Source organism: Siphateles boraxobius, unplaced genomic scaffold (genome assembly GCF_051911475.1).
Source record: "Siphateles boraxobius isolate OS27281-9 unplaced genomic scaffold, OSU_SipBor_1 22, whole genome shotgun sequence".
NCBI classification, from domain to species: domain Eukaryota; kingdom Metazoa; phylum Chordata; class Actinopteri; order Cypriniformes; family Leuciscidae; genus Siphateles; species Siphateles boraxobius.
Window position 1 is genome coordinate 38,307,689 of NW_027508833.1, and position 25,717 is coordinate 38,333,405.

Sequence of the window (25,717 nt, forward strand, 5' to 3'; positions counted from 1 at the left end):
CAGCGGGACATTAAACAGGAAGTGTCTGTCCGCGCTCACAACAGGTTTTGCTAGGGAACACAAAATATTTGGAATTTTTTTTAAAAAAATTCTCCCATCACAATTTTTTTCCAGCACCACGTCCCTTTAAGGGCTCCATACTAGTGATGGGCGGATTGATACGAAGTATCAATATATCAATACTGACGTCGAGAATCGAAAGTATCGATACTCAAATAAAAATATCGATACTTCAGTGGGTTTTTTTTACCAGTGATTTTGTTTATTTGACAAGAAATCTAATGCGTACAATATGCATTGAATTGGATGAATAACCTATGTTAGTGAATAATTGTGTAGTAGAACCACTTCCCTGCTTATCTGAACTGAACACGCAAATGCTGCAAGTCAGAACCAATCAATCACAGAGAGCGTTCACACACTGCCAACAATGCATTTAAACCACTAATCTATATATTGTCATTAGATAGATCAGTGATTCAAACAATGCTTAACAGAAGACAGAAAAATATATGTTTGAGCTATTTCACAATAAACAAATTGTAGCATTGTGCATATTTGTGCAATTAAATTGTTTTAAATTGAATGTTAAAAGTTCATACTGATGTTCTATTCTGTAACTAATTTTAATATAAATCATAAACCGTCAGAATAAAAAGGTTACATTTTATTGGTGCAACAGCCTGTCACTGGCAGTCCCTAATGAAAATGAACATTACAGTGACCATAGTTCAAATAGGCCTATAATATTTTGTAGATGTCCATGGTTACCACTACAAGTAAACATTTTAACCATGTGTAAATAAAAAATATAATTTAATAAATTCCAATTAAGGCATATTGAATGTTAAAATGCTTTTCAAATATAATGTTTAGTGGGTATCATTACCCATTTTAATCTTAATAATTCAATAATTTAAGAAATTTTCAAATTTAAAAGTTCAGTTAAGAGGTATCGTAATGGTATCGATATCGACGATACTGGCCGTGAAAGTATCGGTATCGTATCGAAAACAAAATAAGTGGTATCGCCCATCACTACTCCGTACATCATATAAAGCGATCGTGTCTCTTCAGAATATTTGGACTAAACCGCTCAATTCATATGGATTTGTTTCACGATCTCTTAATAAACTTTTTGAAGGGTCAAAGTGGTAGATGCTTAACGAGGGACAGAAAGCTCTCAGATTTCATCAAAAAGATTAACAAAATTCTTACAGGTTTGGAACGCCATGAGGACGAGTAATTCATGACAGAATTTAAATTTTTGGGTGACCTAACCCTTCAACTCTCAGCATGAGAAAACGTTTGTTTTCCTATCTCCGACCAGAAACTCTTACAATTCCCAACCCTAACTATAACGGGTGAGTCATAACATGCCGTCTGTCATCCACAGGTGCTTTTCTTCAATATGCCTCTCACATATTACCTCTGCTGGAGTCTAAACCACAGGTGTCGTGGCACCATCTTCCGCTCACAGATCTGCCGCTGGAGGACTGTGGCCATGCACTTCGGCATGCTGGTCCTCATGATCTGGCAAGCCTATTCTTGCTACTTCCTGCTGGAGACCTACGGGCCACTGGCCTTCTTCCTGTCTCCCGTACGTACCTGGGCCTTTCTCATGGGCCTGCTGTTGGTGTACAGAGCATGGTGGGGAACTCCTCCTCGTTTCAAAGACGCCAACCGGCCATTGTGACGCTGACGGTTGAAGAGGGGCCTTCATCTGTATCATTGTGACAGACATTGTTTTGTGCCAAGCTCTTCCCTCCTTTCACCACTGTCAGCAAATTGCCAATCGTTCCCATTACATGTTAGGATAGAAAAAAAGGATTAGTTCGCCTCAAAATGAAAATTTCCTAATAATTTACTCACCCCAATGCCATCCAAAATATCCGTGTCTTTCTTTCCTCAGTGGAAGAGAAAATAAGTTTTTTGAGGAAAACATTTCTGGATTTTTCTTCGAATAATGGACTTCAATGACAACCAGCGTTTTTGAAGTCCAAATCAATGCAGTTTCAAAGGTCTTTGAAGAGCTTCAACAGTCAGTGCACGATCACAGCTGAGGAGGAGGGGCTTATCTAGCGAAACGATAGATCAATTTAAAATATATATATATACTTTTTAACTACAATTGTTCTGATTGAGCTGATATATATGGATATATATATATATAATTTTTTTTGAAAATGACCTATCGTTTCGCTAGATAAGCCCCTCCTCCTGACTGTTGAAGCTCTTCAAAGACCTTTGAAACTGCATTGATTTGGACTTCAAAACGCTGGTTGTCATTGAAGTCCATTATTCGAAGAAAAATCCAGAAATGTTTTCCTCAAACTTATTTTCTCTTCCACTGAGTAAAGAAAGACATGGGTATCTTGGATGGCATTGGGGTGAGTAAATTATTAGGAAATTTTCATTTTGAGGTGAACTAATCCTTTAATATACGAATCCGTTGTATGGAGCGACGATGTTGTCATCATCACACGTGGATGATAGAGCCGTTTAAAACCTTTGACACGTTGGTAGTTTTCATAGCCATTGTGAACCTAAGCAGTGTTGGAAGTCCTAACAGATGTGTGTGGTTTAGCATACCTATTACTTTGATAATCTGCACATCATGTTCTTGTCGAATTATGTTTGTTTTTATGTGTGAGGAGCAATCAAGAACGGATAAGACTGCCCGATATTCTTAATGATTCTGCACGAAACTGCCACTACACAGAGAGGTCATTTAATATGGATCTTCTCAATGTTTTTAAAGCATACATCACACTGTAAAGAGGGGAAGATATCTCTTTCTCAATTTTCTTACACCTGTACACAATAATATGTAAAGGCTAATTTATGTGACGAAGTTGGCCATTGTCGCAAATTGTTTCAGACAGAATCATACATCAATCCATCAATGAAAATAATTTCAAAAGAAGCTGACGCATCAAGCTTTGCGTGTCACGAAGCTGCAAACAGAACTGTGTATGTGAGCATAATGATACACTGTTCAACCAATCAGAATTATAATGACCAGCATTATCCACACTTATAACATGGCCTCTTACCAAAATACCCACATTTTATTACGCTTGGAAAACTGTACTGTCACATGAGGGACATGAAATTGCCTGGAATAATGTTAAATATTATAGTTTAGTGGTTATTATACAAAAATCTTTGACATAGAATGCCAACATTGACAAGAAGTTGTCAATATTATAGGGTTAGTTCTTATATTGTTTCAAACCTGTAAGACCTTTGTTTATCTTCGAAACACAAGATGTTTTTACGGAAGCTCAACGATACCTAACGTACAAGAGCAAACCTCATTGGTTCTCAGTTTGAGCTTCCGTTGTCCATATTTGATGTACGTTGATCGATGTTTATACGTGAATACAAGCCTATATTACAACTGTTCATATAAAGCGATGGTGATTCATATGGATTTCTTTTAAAATGAACCTTTGAAGGTTAAGTGGCCTTTGAATGGAGGGACAGGAATCTTTCGGTAATCATTACAGATATCTTCATTTGTGTTTCAATGATAAACAAAAGTCTTGTGGGTTTGGAGGGACATGAGTGTGAGGAATTGATGACAGAATTTAAATTTTTGAGTAAATTAACCCTTCAGAGCCATGTCATAAGTTTTGGTATGTAACTCCTCACTGCCAAAATATAATCCGCCATCTGCAGTGGAAGATCTTGATTTTATCACTATTTACTCAAACCTATTAAACATTCAAATGCATATTCCAAAAAAGACTGTCCTCTCAAAAGGAAGAAACCACTATATTTATATAGATGAGCATGAATGTAGAACATTTTCATACAATGCACAATGGTTCGTACTCACAGTTAATAATTAATACACTAATGGCCACTTAATAATGCAGATCTAAACGCATGCCAGACTTTTTGGTATGCTAAAGGGCACGTGCCAATATAGCATATAGAATAAAACACAATGAAACAATCAAATGTGCATAATTCTGTTACATGTTTATTAGAGAAATATTAAGCAGATCTTTTATAGTTGGTTTTGCCCAGTTGCAAACCACACAAACAACCTAAAGACAATGGCCATTTTTGTGTTGTCATTGAGGTATTTTGCCCCCAGAATCCACTTGACAGGCGACAGAAAGCGCTGTGACGAGTTTCTGGTGGATTCACTGTTTTGTCAGGTCACTCAAGGTCTCTGTTCTCTCTCAGGAAAGTAAAGACTTGAACAATAGGCTGCTCTACTTTGTCTTTCAATGACCTGAATGCTATTTTGAAAGAGTTTTGTTGCGGTTTTAAGACACATTATAGTGAGAATTAATTTTTTTTTAGAAGATTCCACATTTACTCCGTACATGTAAATCTGGATTTGTGGTGAGCCAATAGGACTTTGAATGTCTGATGATGAAATATCTGCTTATGTGATTTGGTTTTAATTACTGTATTGAATTTATAATTTATTTTAATGTATGCATCCACATTGATATTGTAATGTATATTCCTTCCAGTTGTTCTGCGCTGTTTTATGGGGATTCTCTGTTTCTGTGATCATGTGATTTTTGTAGTTTCACTGATGTTGGAAAGTGTTGTTCACAAATATACAAAACAATTATTTTCAGTGAAAGATTAATACATATTTACTTATTATTCAAAATTTACTTTTAAAAATTGGTCATCGCAAAACATATCCTAATAAATATATTCTTTATTCAGATTTACAGCTGACATGGTTGTTGAAAATTACCTCAATTATTATGACACATTTCTGCACCTCTGAATTATCTTGCATTGGAATTGATTTATCTTGCTGTATTCATGTACTGTACAACAAAGTAAAGGGGTTTCATATTGTGTTTTTCATATTTTGTGGCGTCTTTTTCGTGTAAAGGTATCAAAGAGTTTGTAATGTTTTGTAATATATATATTTAATACAATTAATGTACTTGTAAGAGATAAACCTAATCAAATTGAACCATTTTCAAACTAGCCACCATCTTGATATCTGGCACATTTACTGTTAAAAAGTTTGTGGTCAGTAAGAATTTAAAAATAGAAATTAATACTTTTACTCCGCAAGGATGCATTCAATTGATCGAAAGTAACAGTAAACAGTCATCCAAAAAAATCCTGAAAAAATTGTATCACAGTTTCCACATTAATATTTAGCAGCACAACTGTTTTCCACATTAAAAATAATAAATATTTCTTGAGCACCAAATCGTATTCGAGTTATTTCTGAAGACTAATGATGCTGGAAATTCAGCTTTGTCATCACAGATTTAAATTACATTTTAAAATATACAAAAACAGAAAATGGTTACTTTAAATTGTAATAATATTTCACAATATTGCTGTTTTTACTGTATTTTTGCTCAAATAAATGCAATCTTGGTGAGACATTCTGTTACATTCTTTTTATGAACAAATTATATACATTTTTCAGTGGCAAACCTCAAGCAGTCTTTCAATCAAACTTTTTATGTTAAACTTTTGATATGTTACTGAAAACGGACATTAAAATAAAACATTAGACATTAAAATGGACGTTTAGCACAAGGCCAATTTTAATTTAAATTAATTTTATTTTAAACTTGTCATTTATCTTATGTCTTTATCTATAGTGCCTTCCAGCACAATTAAAGGGACAGGCCCACTGAAGCAACATCAAATGTCTTTTCAATAGAGCGCTTCTTAGTAACCTTTGAGTTACCAGCCCAGATTCATCACAACTACACCGCAAAACCCCCACAAGGCCTCCAGATGCAGATGTTTGTGTCAGTCTGATATTTTGACAACTTGTTTACCTACGTTGCCTCCAGTCATCATGGAGCAGAACGCTTCTGAAATATGCAAGTATAGTATTAATTGAATAAACAAGGACGGTTCATACAATATGTATGCAGAGTACACTTAAAAAATTAATGACAATAACACACTCTCACCTCCCATGTTTTCTATACCAGTTACAACAGTTTCCAACACCTGTAAAATGAAAAGGAGGAATATGTTGTATAAAAGGTTTGTTGTGTTTTCCATGTGAGGAAACATGATTGTGGTAGATTTACCTTTATCTGGCTCATCTTTACCCAGTGACTGAGCTGCATAAGACCTTCTTCATGTTTCTCCAAGTAGTTCAACACAACAAATCTCTCCCTGTGAACATATAATGCGTAGAAGTTAGGGGAATTTAAAAATGATATGGCTGTCAAAAATAAAACATTTCTGTGATCAATATTTCCTGTATAATGTGTTAAAAATAACTCAACCGTTGCTCTCTGTGAAACACCCGAAAAACACGCGCAGACAAATTTTTGGCCGTGCGGATGGTCTTATTGCGCTTCACCTAAAATTGTCAAAATGCCCGTTTTTGTATCTTTGTAAGCACAGTCTTAAATGACTTAAGTTTTAAAGGGACATAAAGAGTTGGAGAAAATCGCATTTGTGTCAGATTGTGCGTCAGGTCTTAAAGTGACAGCAGCATAATATACCCGCTGCTGTCTGTCATTAATGTTAAAGGGACAATGTGTAATTTTTTAGGTATTTTATTATCTAGAATCAATATTTTTACTCATAAATAAATGAATTTTTTATTAAAAAAAATTATTCTGTGTTATTTCTTACCTGAATTTTACTGTTAGACATACCAGAAAATCTTAAAGCAGTGTTTATTTCATTTGTATCTTTATTATATTGTATTCATTTGTGCCATCACTTGTAATTTGTTTATTTGTTCTTATTTTATTACAGACGGTTTACTTGTCTGATGTTTGAACTTTATATTAGTTAGGCTAATAGTTTTTGTTGTGATATTAAAATTGTAACTGAGAATTGTGAAATTTCACTGGTATGTAAAGTGTTGATCTCATTAATATTATTTATAAAAATACAATTTTATCTGGGTCAAAAAGGTAAAGAAAAGAAAGAAAAAAATGGCTTTCAATTATACTGTAATGATGAATGCCTATAATTACTCATTACATTCCCAGAAATTGAGAAAAAAATTAATACATCACAATTAATTAGAGAAAAATGCTTAATTAATTTGTTTTCTTTGTAATAGATTGACAGCACTAGAAAACTTCAAACATCAAATTCATATAAAGAAAACCACAAACATACAAATGTATTAGCCAACAAACTGGGTTTCTCTCTAATACCTTGTAATGTCGTTGTGACGCAAAGCATCTTGGGTATGCTCACTTAGAGGAGGTGGGTAAGGTACATCCTTATTGTACTGTGAGATTTGGCCGCACAGGATCACATGACCACCGGGATTCATCTACATACCATGAGAATTGCACTTTAACACAAAAACGACCCTCCGAAATTTACCCCAAAAAAACCAAAAAACAGTTGTAATGAGGGAGCACATTCTGTAAGTACTGTACCTGTGATATAACAGCATCGCTGATTGGACCGCCTACATTGTCAAAGTATACATCAATGCCTCTGGGGCACTGCTCTCTCAGCGCTGAGCTGATATCTCCATCTCTGTAGTTTATCCCTGCTGTAAAACCCAGCTCCTTTACCAGGGTCTGGCATTTCTGGTCGGAACCGCAAATGCCCACGACTCTCTCACAACCATCCAATCTGCCAATCTTAAACATCAGAGAGGAGAATTAAAATAACATGGCAAGGACAGAGCAAAATTGATTTAAGTTAAAGCAAAAATGAACCTAGGGCTAAATAACACATGGGTACCGAGTCGACCGTTCTCTGGGATGCGTTTTCATGATAATCGAATGTACCCAGTTTTAACTTTAGTTTTAGTTTAACCACAGATTAGCTTATAACGCTAGTGTATTGTGCATCGAATAAGTAAAAATAAAAAACGCTAGTTAGTACCACTGACAAGGCTCAAAATAGCCCCACACTAACACGCTAGCACAAACGCTGTCAATAGTCACAGTTCAGCTCACGTAGCACGGCGTTCGTGGTTCGACTGGTCGGGACTGTTTTCCAAAGATGGCTCCTGCTTGTATATGCGAAGTGAACTGTTTTTATAAAATATCCTCTTATTAAACTGTCTGTACACTTACAAAGTTCTCAATGCTTCAGTTTGCAGGTAGAGACCCTCATTATGCTAGCGTGTTAGTGTGGGGCTATTTTGAACCTTGTTAGTGGGATTAACTAGCGTTTTTTATTTTTACTTATTCGATGCACAATACACTAGCGTTATAAGCTAATCTGTGGTTAAACCAAAACTAACGTTAAAACTGGGTACATTCGATTATCATGAAAACGCATCCCAGAGAACGGTCGACTCGGTACCCATGTGTTATTTAGCCCTAGGTTCATTTTTAGCCGGAATTGTCCTTCAAGAATGTATTATGCATGAAGCACATAAGTGTGACTTATAGCACTCTATATAATATCAAATGAGGTCCGTTTGCATGACACCATTTTCAACTATATACGGAAAAAACTTTATACGCTAACGGTGTTTTGGGGGCCTGAAAATGCAAACTTGAAAATGGGTTTCAAAGTGCAAGTTTAAAAAAAAACACGATACTTTATCGTCTCCGTGTACAACAACAAAACGCGAATTTGTGAAACCGGTGACGTAATGCGTATTACGTGTTCAGTCTATAGGTGTGTAGTGTTACTTTACAAAGTGACATCGCCAACTACTGGCCTGGGAGCAGAATACACAGTTTTTATTGGTTTCATGGATTCCTCAAAACGGCGATCGTTTTGACAATGTGTGTATGCAAAACGACATGCAAAGGAAAAAACAAATCATCATAAATAGAATTTATGAAACCGGTGAAGAATTTGTGAAACCGGTGACGTAATGCGTATTACGTGTTCAGTCTATAGGTGTGTAGTGTTACTTTACAAAGTGACATCGCCAACGACTGGCCTGGGAGCAGAATACACAGTTTTTATTGGTTTCATGGATCCAATAAAATATATATATATATTTTATATATATATATCATTTTATATATATATTATTTTATATATACAGACAATGTCTGTATGCAAAACGACATGCAAAGGAAAAAAAAAATTCAATTTCATCATAACTAAATCTCTATGTTTTAGTACAGACCAGGCCAGTTTCTTACAGACAGTCACACAGTACCTGTCCAGCAACTGACCCACAAGCTCCAGCTGCTCCACTGATGACCATTGTCTGATGAGTTCCTGCAGTCACATGACCCTTCTCTCTCACACCTAACAGAGCAGTGAGGCCAGGCATGCCCACCGCTCCAAGAACATATGACAGGTGTCCATCTACCATCTCTGGGTCAACCTGCAATAACGAGTACACCACACATCATAAAGCCTCATATCCATATACATCAGAGGTCTGTTTGATCAAACTTAAAGACTATTTGATAGTTAAACATTACACCTTTTGTAAAAGGCTGCCATCCATCACATCGTAGGTTTGCCAATGCCAGTTGAAGGAGGTGACGATATTGCCCACAGATAATGCCTTGTTCTTGCTGGCCTCGACTACACCAACTCCACCTCCATCCACACACTCATCTAATCTCCATGGCAACAGGTAGTCCGCTCCAGTATCATCGTTCATGCGACAGCGCTGAATTGAGTTTGGTGTTATATTGTTTCATAAATAAGTGAATAAGTTAATGCATGATGATAATAAATGCATTCAGGCTGATATTTGTTGTAAATAGTATGCATGTATATATATATATATATATATATATACACACACACAAACAAAATAGACAAGTATGTACAGGTGTGCACACACACACACACACACACAGAATATAATAGAATTAACAGGGAATGGAATGAAGAGGTATGGTATTGTATTTACTTCATAAAAACATAAACCACATAAAAGATAATAAGAAGAAAGAATGAAGGAAGGAAGGAAATAAAGAAAGTAGGAAGGAAGGAAGGAAGGAAGGTCATCTCACCATGTAAGGGTCAACTGAAAGAAAGAGTGTCCGAACTAACACTTGCCCTTCTTTCAACTCGGGGGATTTCATAATCTCTTCTACACGAAAATTCTCTGGAACCGGATGACCATTTTTTCCTGATCATTCACAGGGAAAACCAATGAACTGGAGACCCTTGCAGTACAGTAACATCCTGATTAGTGGACTATGTTATTGTTAATTATGTGTAAACTAAGCAAAATCATCAACATTTTTTACCTGGTCGGGAGCGCAACACAACTCTTTTTACATTTAACATTTTCCTTATTTTTTTTATTTTATTACTCAAGGTTTTTTAAGACTTATAATGCAACTCTGAAAATCTTGCTCGCAGCGACTGCATTTCTTCCTGATATAATCACATGACACCCAGGCGCTCGTCTGATTGGCTGCAAGGTAGTTAAAGGACTGGTCGCATGTGCTGTAATGATGGGAAATCAGACTCACGAATCGGTTCTTTAGAACAGTTCGTTTCAAATAACCGGTTCTTTTTATGACTATATGGCCTAGTTTCACAGACCGGTTTACACTAAGCCAGGATTAGGCCTTAGTCCAATTAGGACATTTAAGTAGTTTTTTTTAAACGTGCCTTAAAAACAATAGTGGTGTGCATCTTGAGTCAAAACAATGACACTGACATTTTAAGATATTTCAGTTCAAGTTGCTTTCAGTTAAAACAGCTCAAACATGCATTTTTGTCTGGGACTAGTTTAAACCTTGTCTATGAAACCGGGGATATGCATAGGCCTACTAACATAGGCTACAACAACATCATAACAATAATAAGCAGATTCACAATAATTTCATGAGTTCATGTTAGTTTGTTGCAGCTTTGAAAAACATAAAGTAATTTACAACCCAACTTGACTTTACATTAAACAATACTAAAATACAGCCCTGTTTAGACTCAAACGTTTTATGTGCATCAATAAAATGCACATTAAAATTAGCAGCTCTCAGTTCAACGAGTCGTAGTCGAGAATCACTTGGACCGATTCAGTCCGATTCGTAAACGAATTGTTCAGACGGTTCTGAGAGGTTCAACAGAATACAAAAACGATTCGACACAAAAGCTTCGTTTTACAATTCGGAGATCGTCTGTGTTTACTTTGAGCACTAGTGCAAATCTTTAACATTCGATTCCTTATGGAATCGTTTAAGGGCTATTTTGTTACAGTACTAATTGTTTCAAAGCACATTAGGATGTGGAGTTTACATTGATTGAACTCGAGTATGGTAATATTCCTATGTGATCGTAAATATGCCACAATTTTTAAAGGTGTCTGTCTCCTGTATTGAAGGTGCAAGAGAAAAATGACATCACTGTGCAATTTGCAGCGGGTGGCGCTCTTGTTTCCAACGAGGAAGTGACGCTACAGTCAAATGCTTAAAGTTTTTTTCCCCCTTTTTTCTTGAAAGCAACACGAAAAAGATCTGGATCGCTGGAGAAACGTCGTAGATGTTTTTACAGGTAATGTAATGCGCAATAAGTCATTCCAACTAGAACCAGTTCGTATGTATTTCCCCTCGTAAAACGTTTATTTGATGAGTTTCTGCAGGACGTCGAAAGAAGAGCTTGCTCGGGAGAATGATTTCGATTGGGTGGTTACATACTTTTGACAGAAACAATTAGTTGGGCTTTTACGAGTGGCGAACCGTCTGCATAAAAACACATTTTTTGCACGAGCGCAGCGAGCATTGCAACTATGTGAGCGGCAACAGAAAGTGCTTATCGTTAGAACAGTTGTGTTGCAACAATTCTCTAACGATCTGTTTGTCTAAATGCATGCGTTTCCTTTAAATCAGTGATGGTGTCAGCAGTGTGTATGTCAGATCTGTACCTGCATTATGATGGATCGTGTTACTGTTGTGCAACATTTGGTGGTGTTGCAACAACTGTGTCATGTAAACTTGTCAGCCTCCCCCCTAAGAGCCATCGCAACGCTTACTGACTGAGTGCAGTCGTTTTCACCTAGGACAAAATGTAATTGTGTGTGTACTTGCAGTTTGAGATCTTGGAATCAATCATGCATGCATTGTTGCTATTAAATAGGATGCAGTCACGCGCCCATCTGTGTTTTACGATTAAGCATGCAGTCTGCATGCATACGTAACATGCATCTAATTCCAGTATTGTGTGAGAATAATGTTTTACGCACCCGAATAGCATTCAAGGTATCAGATTTTTTTTATCGAGGCTGGTGCACTCAGCACATGCCATACCCGGTGAATGGGTGGCCCGCATGTCTGATGGCTTTGCACTTTATTTTAAGGCGAGAGAGAGAGCGAGAGAGAGGCACATGGTAGAACGAGAGAGAGAGTCACATGATAGAGAGAGAGAGAGAGAGAGGCACAGGATAGAGAAAGAGAGAGAGAGCGAGAGACCACAAACACTGACATGATGAGGCCTATGGGTGTCTCCTTACTCAAGGCAGCACATGCTTGATCATGTTCCTGCTGCTGAACCTCTGCACAAATGCAGAATTGGAGGCGTGAGTTACAGAGCCCAGATTCTGAACTTTCACAACCACTGTAAAAGGCAGTCTGTCTTGCCTTGACACTTTGCTTGCTCCAACATAATCATGTTCCCTTTTTATATTGATAACAATCGAATCAGTGAGAATGGAATTAGGGCTATTGTCTGTGCGAATTCTGTTGGTGTAACGTTACATTCGGTAGGGAAATGGAATTGTAACTGAGTGCTTTTTTCTTTTAAGTTTCTTAGATTGTGATATAATATTACTACTTCTAATGTTTTTAAAAGAAGCCTGCATTTATTTGATCAAAAATACAGAAACCATGATTTCTGAAGGATCGTGTGACAGTGACATTGAAGGCTGGAGTAATGGCTGATGAAAATTCAGCTTTGCATCACAGAAATTAATTATATTTTAAAGTATATTAAAATAGAAAACCATTATTTTAAATTGTAATAATATTTTACAATATAAAAAAATGTCTGTATTTTTTAATCAAAATGCAGGCTTGATGAGCGTAAGAGACTTCTTTCAAAAACATTCGAAATAGTAATGTTTCTGTGCTGTGTGTATTACTATTATAGTAATGAACGCAACTTTCACGTGCAATAAACTGCATGCTCATATTTTAGTGTTGTTGTTAAGTTGTGGATATTTTCAACAAAGTTTTCTTTGTACATTCAGCATTAAAGAGGGCAAATGTTATCATTCAACTGAACTGTGTATATGCATTTTAAACACATTATGTTCTTAGTTCGTGCAATAAATGCATGTCCCTGAATTTATAGCATAGCCTATTTAATTCAACTGCTCAGTTAAAGTTAATGGTATGACCCATTTTAGGGGTGACAAAAATGATCATTTAAAATCAGTCAGAGCTAGAAAATTATCTTCATATTTACAGGTAAAGTTTCATATTACAGGTATGGCTATTTCCAACATCTTGTTTTGCTGTCCTTCAGGGGGGATCCAGTCTTCTTAAAGGGGGTCAGACCGTCCCCCCCCCCCCCCCATAATTTGCACCCTGGTTGCAACAGTCATAAAACACAGACATTTTATGTTATGTATAAATTTGTTGCAGCTAATCGAATCTAAAAAATAATAATCACCCCAATAATCACTCCAATTACATTTTATACATTTTAATTGAAAATGGTAAATATAAATAAGTACAGTTTTAATTCAAATGGTTGCGCTAAAACGCCTCTAAAAGATGAAAGATATAATGTTTGCTTTTGTCACTCTCACAGAAATTTTGTTCTATACATTGTAGGCTACAAAATGGGACAGTAATTGTATCCATTACAAATACACTGGATAGTGTTACGGCCTGCTTTGTTTGCTCAGAAAAAACATTTGAGTGTTTTTTAAACAAAATACGGATACGAAAAGCTTGTGCAGATATTTAACCTCTTTCTTGATCCATCTTTTAACATTTTAACATGATCACAAATTAAAATGCATAAAATAGGATAATAAAATTAGTGTTCTTTTTTCATTTATATTTGTTCTTTATATCCTGAATAGTTTTACAGTATATTCACCTCAGGAGGGTGGTGGTCATGGGTGATTTCCCATGTATCTCATTTCTTATTGGCTACACACTCCCTGGTCACCCCAATCCAAACAACCATGCAGTTTGTTTGTTATGAAAAACATCTAAACATTTCTGAAATTGGCTGGTTTTCCACTAGTTTCAACCACGTGTGTCTTGTCTTTTGCTCAGTGACCACATCGTAAATCATTGCCTCGGTTCGGGTATGGATGGGGTTGTTTAGTACAAGCCATGTTCTGAAGAACGTTTCCCAGTGACGGAATTTCCCGCATGGCCTGTGCATTTGCTGTAACTTACAGCGCCCCGCATGGAAGGGGAAATACCTTATATGGTAGCGGAAGTGGGTGTGGCCAACTGGACAGTAAGGGATCACAAGACTTCATCTGAAAGCGAATGTGTTGTTCCATACTCCGTGGACGAGTGAACTAGATTGTTTTTGAGCGATTTGATTCGCATGTGCGTGCAATAATAACGAAATCGAGTGCAATTGTTTTGGAAAACGCCTCGCCATTTTGTCAAAGAAGCCCTCCATTTATCGGTGGTTTCATTCGCACAAGGATCTACCTCTTGACTTGAATATTACTGGAGTGAGGTCAGCATTTGCATGACTCAATCGTGGATAAGCATGCAGTCATTTCTGTACTGTTGCATTGGACCTTGGCTTGCAGTTGTTCTTACTTAGGGCGACATGAAGCGCAGAAAATAACTATGGTAAGGATTCTTTTTACAAATGTATTATTTAATGCTTAAGACATGTTTAGCAAATCGAAACCATGCAATTGACGATCCTTAGCAAGTTGTTGCAGAATATTATTCGCATCCGAGCGTGCGCTACGTGTGTCTCTTACTCCCTTGTAATAATGAAAGCAAAAACTAACTCACAAATTGAGTTGACAACTAGGAACAGACAGGACAGGGGCTTGTCATTTACCACTTTTATTATTTTGCTGCTCAAGCATGCTTCATATTGTGTATTTGGTGTCTGACTTTGTTGCAGTGTGACACGGAATTAGTGACTGGATAATCCCTTTTCTGCAACAAAGGACTTTTCTGGTAAATAGCGCTGAGCTGGCTTCGCTGGGAAGGGGGGTCCAGGAAGGGCACCCATGTAGTATGCAAACACACTGTCTGTGTATCAAAACCTTGAGCTGTTTACCCTGACAGATTTTTGAGGGGCTAGTCGAACGCGCCGCGCCGAGCCATGAACGTTGCGTTTATAAAGCAGTGTTAAATGGATGGTGCGCGCACAAAATGAGAGATCTGTCATTATTTACTCGCACTCCGAGTTATTTGTCCGAACCCGTGTGACTTGCTTTGTGGAACACACAATCTGATGTTATGCAGAATGACAACCTCCTCTATTCACGCTTTTTTTTTCCACAAAATGAAAGTGAATGGAACTCTCATAATGATTCTGCATAACATCTCATTTTCCACAGAAGAATGACAGTCATACAGTTTGGAACTACACGAGGCGGAGTAAAAGATGACACAATGTTAATTTAATCTTTTAAAAGTAGCCTATATATAATTTTAAAAGGCCCATGTCTACGACCCCTATAATGCTGTCTAGTTAGGCAGCTCACTAGGTTTTGATCCACAACCACTATCTCTGATGGGAATTCGCTCATGCCTCAGCACTTGAGTCTGTTCTGCATTCGTTCTCGGTTTAAATTAAGAAGTAGGTTTGATTAGGTAACTGTACTTTAAGTTACAAGCTTATTAAACGCGTTGTCTTGTCAACTGTTAAAACCTGGGCTTGTGTAACCGTGCGTCGCTGTGTCTTATGTTGTTTTGCTAATGCAATGACTTTCGTATGCTTTCAGTGCAAGAACCATCCGTTGGATGTATCCAATAATATTGTAATTCACTGAAACGTGTTCGGTGAAATTGACCTACAATATGGTTTTATCACTTTAACTGGACGTTGGATTGGTTTATGCAATTGTTGTTTACATCCCCGAGCTGTTGGGGTTGTTTTTCATTGCGTTGCGCCACCCCTGAAAATACTGTGCTTTGAGTTCGCAGTATTGATGCACTTTACTATGTTGATCTTAACGATACTTTTTTTCCTACTAGATGATTTGGCCAAAATGTAATGTAAACAAACACAACTGAATGTTACTTTTGTAACATTACTTTGTAGAATTCTCAGTGCTGTGGTTGATATACTCAACAGCAACAGTCACCATTAAAATCGACAATTCTTGTTTTTTATGGAATATTGCAGTATTTATTATAAATGATTTATCTGTGCACATCATTATTTTTTAAAATTCATATGCCCTCGTAATCTTTAATCAAAATAACGTCCCCTCCCACTTGCAGTGGCATCTCTTCTCTTCATTGATTACGTGTTTACTGGCCTGAGGGCGGGGCAACCTGTCACTCATATCATATGAGATCACAGCAACAGCAAACAATGATACAAAGATCCAGTCAATTCACAATTTTTGTAGGACTATACATTATTTAGATAATTGGTCAAAAAAATAAATCTGTTGAATCCGATTCTCTTTCTTAGAATTGAATAACGAATAATATATTTATATTAAATATTAATATCTTTTTTGTCCAATTTTAGTGTTACTTATAATAAAATGTGGTTGTTTTATTTTATTGGCTTGTATATATTTTTTTAATTCAGAATCATTAAAATTATATTGAATTTCATTAAAGTATAATATCAATACAATTATACAAAAAAGCTAATTTAAAATAAGAAATGGATAATTTTTAATAAGCATTCTTGGTTTTTGGCCAAGTCCATTCAGAATTTTCGGTTTTGGCCAAGAATTTTTAATTCAGTGTATCCCTAATAATAGCCTAAGTCTAGATATACGGGCCAGCCGGTGCTGTGGGGGTTTTGGTTTTGTGGGTTAAATAAAATTATTGTTCAAACACTTAACTGCACAGTTAATTATTATCAGTTTGATCTTTATTCTGTAGGCCTATCTATATTGATGTGCTGCCTTCATTGAAGCACACACAAAAAGATCGGAGATCGTGCTTCGCCCACACACAAACATACAGGAGCATAGAAGCTTCTTATCAATGTGACATTTATATTTTATGTTGCATTGCATGGGAAAGTGAAACTGAATTCTCGTGTGAAATCCGCTATACAAATAAACTTGAGTTCCATAACTTCCCTAGTGAATACAAACTGTTAAAATTGAAGATTGAAGAGAGATGAAGTCTGAAAAACAATTAGATGTTTCTGAAGCTAATAAACACTTAGATAGCCAGATCGCAAGACAGAATACAAAGCCGACATATGGCTTAATCCAAATTTATGGGCTTGTGTACCCTTCATTCGCCCAAAGTTTCTAAACTGTTTTGTAACTAACTTTTTTTTTTTACTTTTGTAAACCTAGCTTTGTACTTGTTTCCCAATATCTGCATAAAACGGCAACCATCATTTGTTTTGTTTTTTGCATACCACCGCCAGTGGTATCGTGCCACCATCGTGGTGCGGCACAGCCCTAAGTGTAGAGAACATTTGTATTGGTCATTGTAATAAAACAAAAACCCATGGGAGATGTGCACTACAGTGATTTTACCACAGGTAATCTGTGTTGATAAAAGCAGAGACGCAAATGTTCAACGAATAAAATGATAAGAATGAATACCATAGAGGATTCCTAATGAATATAGATCACAAAAGAATAATGTTAAATCATCTGGTAGAGTGCTTATAATTATTGTAGTTTATAATTTGTTTGCATACAGATATGGATCTCATTTAAAAAAAAAATTGTATGCAGACATTTGAGATTATTAATTTCATTATTCATTTGGTTGCTGCATATATGCATACACGTATAACAACACAAGCCCTCCATGCTTTGTGAAACAAGGGTATTTCAGGTTAATGTACACTTTTATTGATTTTTAAGTTAATATTTGGATGCTATGTGAACTATGGAAGGAAATCACTTTAAACATTCTCATTGTGAAACTAGGCTAGTACATTTTCACACTCTCTGTGGGATTATGTGTGCAACTGTACGTCTCTCATCATTTTACTCACTTTCACTGCACACGATCTAGAAACATGCAGATTATTCCCCCCTTACATATGTGTCCTTTTAGTTTGTTGGTTGCAAAGAAAAGTTAAATTTTTTGTGCATACTGAACTTATTTACTGGCTTGAATGCAGTTTGTTCAACATAGTTTTAAAATGTGCACTAAGCTGGTAATGGCACAGCTCCCCCAACCCTTAACAATTCCACCTTTCCCTTTTAAATCCTTTCTCTAGGGCCCTATTCATGAAGTTGCTGAAACGGCTATTTCAATGAACCCCCACTAAGCCCAAAGTACTGACTCTGAAGGCTAACCATAATATTTGTGACCACTTTCTTCTCAGGTTGTCTCCCATGAAAAGCAACAAGTTAACCTAAAGTCTTCTCAACCCAGCTTGGCATCCCAGGACCTGAAAAGTTGGCAGTGAAGAATTAAAGAAAATAGACATGTTTGAGCTACACCATACTGAAACTACTATTTCTGCACAGGAGATGCTGCAGTTTTGTATTTTAAAGCTTATTTGCATATCTACTATGTTGAGTAGGTTTGGATGACCATTGACTGCCAAAATACTGGATAAAACTAGGGTTCTTTGTCAAGGGTGATACTCTTGATTAAACCAGAGAAAGCTTAGTGTGGTTTGGGGATTTGAACTCTTGTCTCCATATACACCCACTCCACCATTCCCCAGAATCTATATTCATGAAAGTCATGAGTTTGCAACCTCAGCCGAAACCAAACGCAAAGAGAACGGGCAAACGCATCACTTTCTTCAACGATCAGGGTGTGGCAATGAAAGAGGCCTCTCAGCATACAGAGGCCTACTATGGCATCCCTCCCTCAGGGCCAGGCCATAATGACAGTGGAGGTGTGGAAGGCTCGAATGCAGAAGCACCACATATGTACCTCAATTCTGTAATTTTTAGCCCAGAAAAGGGTGATCAAAGTCGTGGGCACTACCAACAGACGGTGCCCATGAAGTGGTCACATCAAGACCCGTCTTTGCAGCCCCTACAGCGACCAAACAGTTGGTCACAGGGTGTGACCGCATGGTCCCAGAACTATGCCCCTTACCTGGGGACTCAGACTGTATTTGCAAAGCAGATGCATGAGGGCATGTCAGTACAACAGCAGCAGCCCGAGCCATCGACTATTAGGGCAACTGAAAAACAAGGGGCTAACATAAGTGGAGAGACCTTCAGGGACTTGACCAAACCTGGCCGGGGCATGGACTGGGAACAGCAGCAAGCTTTTCAGCAGACACAAAAGCCTGGAATGTTAAATCCACAGCAGCACGGACAGTCCACCACTGGAAATTCTGTGCTGCAACCTTTTCAGTTAGCTTTTGGACAGCCCAAGCAGAACTTGGTAGCAGGTTACTATCAGGTAGTTCAGGGCAATCGGACCTTGCCAAATTTGAATTACAGTACACAGACAAATTCTCAGCATCATCTTCAGCAACTACAGGAACAGGAGCAACAGCAAAAGCTGCAGATGCAGCGTCAGATTATGCACCAACCATGGCAGCAACAGCTGGAACAGCAGATACGACAGCAGGCGCAACAGGTACTTCAGCATCAAAAACAATCACGACAAATATCGCAATCACAGTTACAGCAACAAGCACAGCAACTAAATAAGACTCAGCAACAGCAACCACAACAGCATATGCAACCGATTCAACTGCAACTTGACTTGGCGCAGCTGCAAAAAATATCTGAGCAACCTCATCAAAACCAACATGTATTGGAAAGTTACTCTGATGGACAGCAGTCACATGCCCCTTCACTTGATCAGCATCCCCCCTCATTACCAGGACAGTCCCAAGAGACCACTAATCCCCCATCAACACAGACTAAGGACTCTGTTCCTCAGCCTCCTGCAACTGTTCCCCAGCAATCCACTGAGACCCAACAGCCTGGGCCCCGGAGATCACGTAGGCTTTCAAAAGAGGGTGGAGACCCCGCCTCAGATAACCCATTTGTCATGCAACCTGAGCATCATACCCAAGGTTCTCAGAACGGGGTTTCTGAGACCATTGCGGTGCAAGACATCCGGGCCGCACCGACAGGTGTAATCCAGAGCACACGCCGTAAGAGGAGGGTTTCGCAAGAGGTCAACCTGGAAACCTTGGCTCAGAAGGCTTCAGAAAGGGAATCTCTTCCCTCGCGGAATGTCAAGGTAAGACAACTGACTGTTTTTCAGTCAAGTATAAAGGAGAAATTAAAAATTGTGTTTTTGACAATTCATTGTTAAATAGTCAAGATGAAAGGTTGATCTGTGACTTAGGGTGTGTTCACACATGTTCGGTTTGCTTGGTTCGTTTGGTCCGGACCAAAAAAAAAACATTTAGTCCCGGTCCATTTAGCGTTCAGATTGTCATTTTTATCACCGAACCTAAAGGCATAGGGATATGTTAAGAACCTGTTTGGTTGGCTTTTATGACGTATAGCCTATTTTGAGACAGAACTTACCGAACATCCAAAACATTGCTGTGTGCTTGAATAAATGCCCTCTTTGTATGTGCATAGCCTGCATATGATGGTATTGTGACCAGCTGAGAACTAGTGAAGAGCTTATAAAATGTGTAAAGGAGTCAAAACAGTGGCAGGAATCCATCCGTCACACACACAAATGATCTACTGCAAGGAGACGCCTGTGGTGGGCAAACTCGCAACCATGACGAGAAAAAAATTCCTGTTTTTGGTTTGTTTACATGTATGGTGGTCCGAATTGCGTTCATATTTCATACGAACCGCACCAGAGTTTGTTTGAAGCGGATCGAGACCCATTTTTTCAGCGGTCTCGGTCCGCTTGTTTGGTGCGCACCATCGTGCGGATGGCAGCGTTCAAATGTCAAGTCACGTTTATTTATATAGCGCTTTTTACAATGCAGATTGTTTCAAAGCAGCTTTACAGAAATAACAGGAAAATAATGTTGTAATAGTACAAAATTAAATGTCCCCAACTAAGCAAGCCAAAAGCCAATGGCGACAAAGGCGAAGAAAGGCGGAAAGGCAACAGTGGCAAAGAACCAAAACTCCATCAGTGACAGAATGGAGAAAAAAACCTTGGGAGAACCCAGGCTCAGTTAGGGGACCAGTCCTCCTTTGGCCAATGAACGAACTGCACTAACAGAGCAATCGCACCAGAGTTTGTTTTATTCGAACCAAACATGCTAAGTGTGAACACTCCCTTAATCACAAATTACCCTTAGCTGCGGGAAGTTGACGTCATTATCTGCTTAACATTGTACAGTGAGGATGCACTACCTGTTTCAAATGCGTACAAGTTCTACAGGTTTCTCAGTTGATACAGGAGGTGTAAAATTAGTAAAGGACAGACACTGACTGTTGTCATCAGGTCTTTTTGTCGTCAACAAAAGCTTTACCACACATCTGCAATCACTATCTCCTGACTGACTTTGCATACAAATACCTGCAAGTGCAACCCACCCTCAGCCCACTGGCCCTCCTGTACATTGATGTACATATGGAGCTGTATTTTCTTTTGTCAAAATCCAAAAGCACAACGTAACTAATTTAAAATTTGTAGTGTCACTGGGTTAATACTTGCTTTGGAATGGAAGATTATAAAGAGATTTCATCGTATTGAATCCATGGACTGGTGTTAATTGCTTGGTTTGTTCATTTTATTGTGCACAGAGAATTACCGCAATTAGCAATCAAGTTTAACGAGGGGATCTAAGTGTTTCTGGGCCAAGCTATTTAGTTCAGTCTGCTTTTCCTCGTTACGTATACTTCCTTTGAAAAGGACAGCAGCACTTCCTTAAGACATCCAGCCGAGGATAACAATGAAAGGGTGTGTGTGCATATACTGTTGATCTGTGGGGCAGATAATGCACAGAACACAAAGTCCTGTAAAGAGGCTACAAGTCTCATGTCAGCTGATTCCAGCTCCTCAAAAGGAGTAGGTGCATTAGTCAGTGAGGTTTTTTTGGTCTCCTAGTGACGACGGGTGTCAGTTAAACCTTCCCTACTCCAAACACAGGCTGAAAAAAAGCTCTTGATCAAGGGTGAGTGAGCTGCAAGGGCTTCATGTACTAAGCTGAATACCTCAGTGGTGCCAGCAAGGCCGGAGTTTAGATAAGACAGGCCACATCCTCAGGGATTTCTAGATTTTCATGCAACTTCCAGTTAGTGACACTGTACTAGTGACACAGTTTTCATAGCATTTTTACACAACATGCCAATGCACTTTAAGGAGTTTTCTTTTTCTTTAATGCCTTACTTAAAGTTAGCAATGAGGAAAAAACAGTAATTGCTCCTCCCAGAATTCTCTTTTTCTGAATTTTGAAATGGGCAGGCATTGTGAAATTGCTAAGAGTGCCATTTTTGTATGGTTCTTTATAAGTTCCTGTTTTGTGTAAAAGTATGGATGCAGTTCAATAAACCTAACATAGAAGGAACCCCTTCTGTAATCATTAACATACCCACTGGAGAGTGTCTGGTTATATTGAACCTGAGGTTTTCTCCTGTGGTGGCATGCCAATATGTTATTCACTTGTGACACCGATCTATACATCCACGTGCAATCTGTTGCTGGTCTGCAGGGTAAGATGTTTTATCCTGGTGCAGAAATGAGGGCACAGTTGATTCATTAAGTTGTTTTTGAAAATAGACTTCAGTTCAACTCATTTCCTGTGCTAATATATCTTATCAGCTTTTAAGCACACTCTCATTTCTCATTTCACATGCATATCACTTGTACCTACAGAGCAGAGGAAGGATGCACTCTGCTGAGACTTAGGTATTTTGTTTAACCATTATTTTGACTGTGTTAATCGTGTGTTGACAGCAAGAGCCACACAGGCCCTGGAGCCCCCCGGTTCCCCCGACAGGTCCAGGTCGAGGGGCAGCTGAGGTGGAGGAGATGAGTGCCAAGCGGTCCAGAGATGACAGCCTCATGCCATTGGTTATTCCAGTATCTGTGCCAGTGAGGCAGACCGATTCCTCATCCCCGGATCATGAGCAGGCTTCCCTTTCAGCTAGTTGGCCATCACGGCCTTTGGGCACCCATGACATGAGCTGGTCCGATTACAAAACCTCTGTGATTGTTACACGACGACGTTCACTGCGGAACTCTCTGTCTGAGAGCTCAGGCCAGGTGAGTTCACAAACTGACCTAATTCATCAAAACATCACTGGCACCTTTCTATGCCCATGACGGTCTCTCTTTTTGCCCTCTGATCTATTCCATTCCCCTCTGTTAAACCCTGGATTAAAACCCCCATTAATCCACAAATTCCTCCCGACCCCCCCTGTCCATTCTCTTCACCCTAATCCAACCTTCCCCCACTCCATTTCACTACCAGATTTATGATTTCTAACAAGACTCACCAAGATCACCCAGATTGCATACACCCTATCCAGCTTACCAACATCTAATTTCTTCTACAGAATGGTGGAACAGAGAGTGGAAGTGAAGCTGACACAAAATCAGCCAAAGCCAAACGACGGCCTCGTCCAGAACCGCTCTTTATTCCCCCACCCAAACTTGGCACTTTCATCGCTCCACCGATCTACTCCAGCATCACACCTTACCAGAGTCACTTACGTTCACCTGTCAGATTACCTGACAACCCCCTCAACATGCCGCCTTACACTCCCCCGCCCATCCTCAGCCCGGTTCGAGAGGGTTCGGGCCTTTACTTTTCCACTTTCCTGTCGGCCGCTGCTGCAGCAGTAGCAAATAATCAAGGGCTGCCTCCACCTGCCACTCCCAAATCTGCCACCCGCAGCCTCCTGCGCTCCAGTGAGTTCCCTTTACTGTCTCTGCAAAGTACACAGATAATTTGTTAAAGGGATAGTTCACCCAAAAATCAAAATTCTGTCAGTAATTACTCTCCCTCATGTTGTTCAACCCCATAAGACCTTCGTTCATCTTCGGAACACGAATTAAGATATTTTTGATTAAATCTGAGAGCTGGATCACTCCTCCATTGGCTTCTAAGGGATTGACACTTGTTCCCCGAAAAGTTATTAAAGACATCGTTAAAATAGTCCCAGTGACTACAGTGGCTCAATCTTAAGTTTATCAAATGACGAGAATACTTTTTGTTCGCCAAAAAAACCAAAAGTAACGGCTTTATTTCAACTATTAATGTCCCTCTCTGTGGGCCTCGAGTCAGTTCATTAGTGTAATAGCGTTAGCTTCTGTTGTTGTACGTCACACGCATCACACACATGACCAGCGTCGGCCAATAGTGAGCCTACGTGTGACGTAGCACTACGCTATCACACTACGTTAACTGAGACAGAGAAGGAAATGGAATGTTGAAATAAAGTCGTTATTTTTGTTTGTTTTTGCGCACAAAAAGTATTCTCGTCGCTTGATAAACTTAAGATTGAGCCACTGTAGTCACTTGGACTATTTTAACGATGTCTTTAATAACTTTTTGGGGCTGGCAAGTTTCAATCCCTTAGAAGCCTATGGAGGAGTGATCCAGCTCTCAGATTTAATCAAAAATATCTTAATTCGTGTTCCGAAGATGAACGAAGGTCTTACGGGGTTGAACAACATGAGGGAGAGTAATTACTGACAGAATTTTAATTTTTGGGTGAACTATCCCTATAAGTACTAATTTACATTAGTTCAGGTTGTCAGTTTAGAATTTAATGATTTGAAGTTAACAACCAAATGCAACCTAAAATGAAGTTCTGGTCCAAAACCTAGTAGGCTGCCTAGATGCTAACCTTCAAATGCAGTGTTCTAACCGTATTACAATCTAATAAGGGACTGAACAGATTTCTAAACAGTCACTCATGTGGATCACACAAATAGCACTACCCAGGCGAGGCACTTGACTGACTAACTTGTTGAACAGTTGTTTCCTGTGGGATTAGCATAGGTTGCTTAGACAACAACTTTATATTCTAATAACTCCCCAAAATAGTAATTTTTTTTATTTAGCTTGAAATATGATTATATATTTTTGGAGATTTTGCAGTCAATAAAATTATCTGGAATCAGTCCACCATCTGATTAGGCAACCGCAGAGTGCATTAGACATGCTGTGCTGCCTTATAATTAGATACTCAAAATATTGAGCAAAATGAGGTATCTTAAAATGAGCTGCTTAATGTTTTTAAAAACTTAAAACGCTGTCTAAGTAGGCACCTCATTAGCTTCTGGAACAGACTTAGTATGTTACAACAAGCTAGGATATATGCAGTTAGCCATAATTGTTATGCATATCATGATTAGGAGGACATATAATAAGAAACAGTGTTTACTTTGAGTCTAAGCACAGTCTTTTTGTTTGTATATGTTCAGACAGCAGTGATATAACCCCTCCAGTTCTCTCTGCTATGAGTGAAGCTACACCTGTCAGCATTGAGCCGTAAGTACACATGCTATTCAAATAACACCCCCACACATTGCGCTTCATAAGTTTCCTTAATAAGCTTACGCTTCTAGGCATATAATAACTTTCCTCACTTTATTAACCTTGACTTTTTTCATTTTAATTTTGCTACTTTTATACTAGATTCCATTCAGCTGAGTGAAAGTCAGTGGTCTGATTAGTTGACTGTTTCCTCTTACTGTTTGGATGGCAATTATTACTCAAAATAGTAGCCCAGAAATGACTTTCATTTATTTTCTACAGAGCTGCAGCTTTACACAGCATAAAAGCACAACTCAAGCCTGCTGTTGCATTTATGCTGCTGCTTTGCTTACACACTGCTAATGCATGTGGTGTAAAAGGGCCTTACAGGTCAAATATG

The 25,717-nt window shown here is 38.4% G+C and overlaps 3 protein-coding genes across 7 annotated transcripts in view; 2 read left to right on the plus strand and 1 right to left on the minus strand.

Moving 5' to 3' along the window:
* tmem62 (transmembrane protein 62) overlaps nucleotides 1-4,848 on the plus strand; it is a 23,571-nt gene extending 18,723 nt beyond the window's left edge. The window contains exon 14 of the mRNA XM_077240103.1: nucleotides 1,397-4,848. Within this exon, the coding sequence (XP_077096218.1) occupies nucleotides 1,397-1,696 (300 nt within the window). The 3' untranslated portion in view covers nucleotides 1,697-4,848. The remainder of the gene's footprint in view (nucleotides 1-1,396) is intronic.
* Nucleotides 3,970-10,294, minus strand: ptgr2 (prostaglandin reductase 2). 2 transcript variants are annotated; one of them, XM_077240110.1, is made up of 9 exons: nucleotides 10,131-10,294; nucleotides 9,891-10,046; nucleotides 9,350-9,541; nucleotides 9,077-9,247; nucleotides 7,377-7,586; nucleotides 7,146-7,267; nucleotides 6,054-6,141; nucleotides 5,931-5,970; nucleotides 3,970-5,828 (listed from the first exon to the last, which is right to left on the minus strand). In XM_077240110.1, exons 2-9 carry the CDS (start codon nucleotides 9,960-9,962, stop codon nucleotides 5,764-5,766), a joined length of 960 nt encoding a protein of 319 aa, XP_077096225.1. In that variant the 5' UTR covers nucleotides 9,963-10,046; nucleotides 10,131-10,294; the 3' UTR covers nucleotides 3,970-5,763. The 2 variants fall into 2 exon arrangements, with proteins under 2 accessions (XP_077096225.1, XP_077096224.1); XM_077240109.1 differs by having other exon boundaries at nucleotides 9,891-10,009; nucleotides 10,131-10,290.
* Nucleotides 10,295-11,250: 956 nt separating this feature from the next.
* mideasb (mitotic deacetylase associated SANT domain protein b) overlaps nucleotides 11,251-25,717 on the plus strand; it is a 31,285-nt gene continuing 16,818 nt past the window's right edge. For 2 of the 4 annotated variants that reach the window (XM_077240098.1, XM_077240100.1), the window contains exons 1-5: nucleotides 14,281-14,654; nucleotides 18,313-20,150; nucleotides 22,788-23,096; nucleotides 23,390-23,744; nucleotides 25,266-25,332. In XM_077240098.1, the coding sequence (XP_077096213.1) occupies nucleotides 18,672-20,150; nucleotides 22,788-23,096; nucleotides 23,390-23,744; nucleotides 25,266-25,332 (2,210 nt within the window). In that variant the 5' untranslated portion in view covers nucleotides 14,281-14,654; nucleotides 18,313-18,671. Of the gene's footprint in view, nucleotides 11,383-14,280; nucleotides 14,655-18,312; nucleotides 20,151-22,787; nucleotides 23,097-23,389; nucleotides 23,745-25,265; nucleotides 25,333-25,717 lie in introns of those variants that run through there. The other 2 variants (XM_077240099.1, XM_077240097.1) reach the window with 2 other exon arrangements.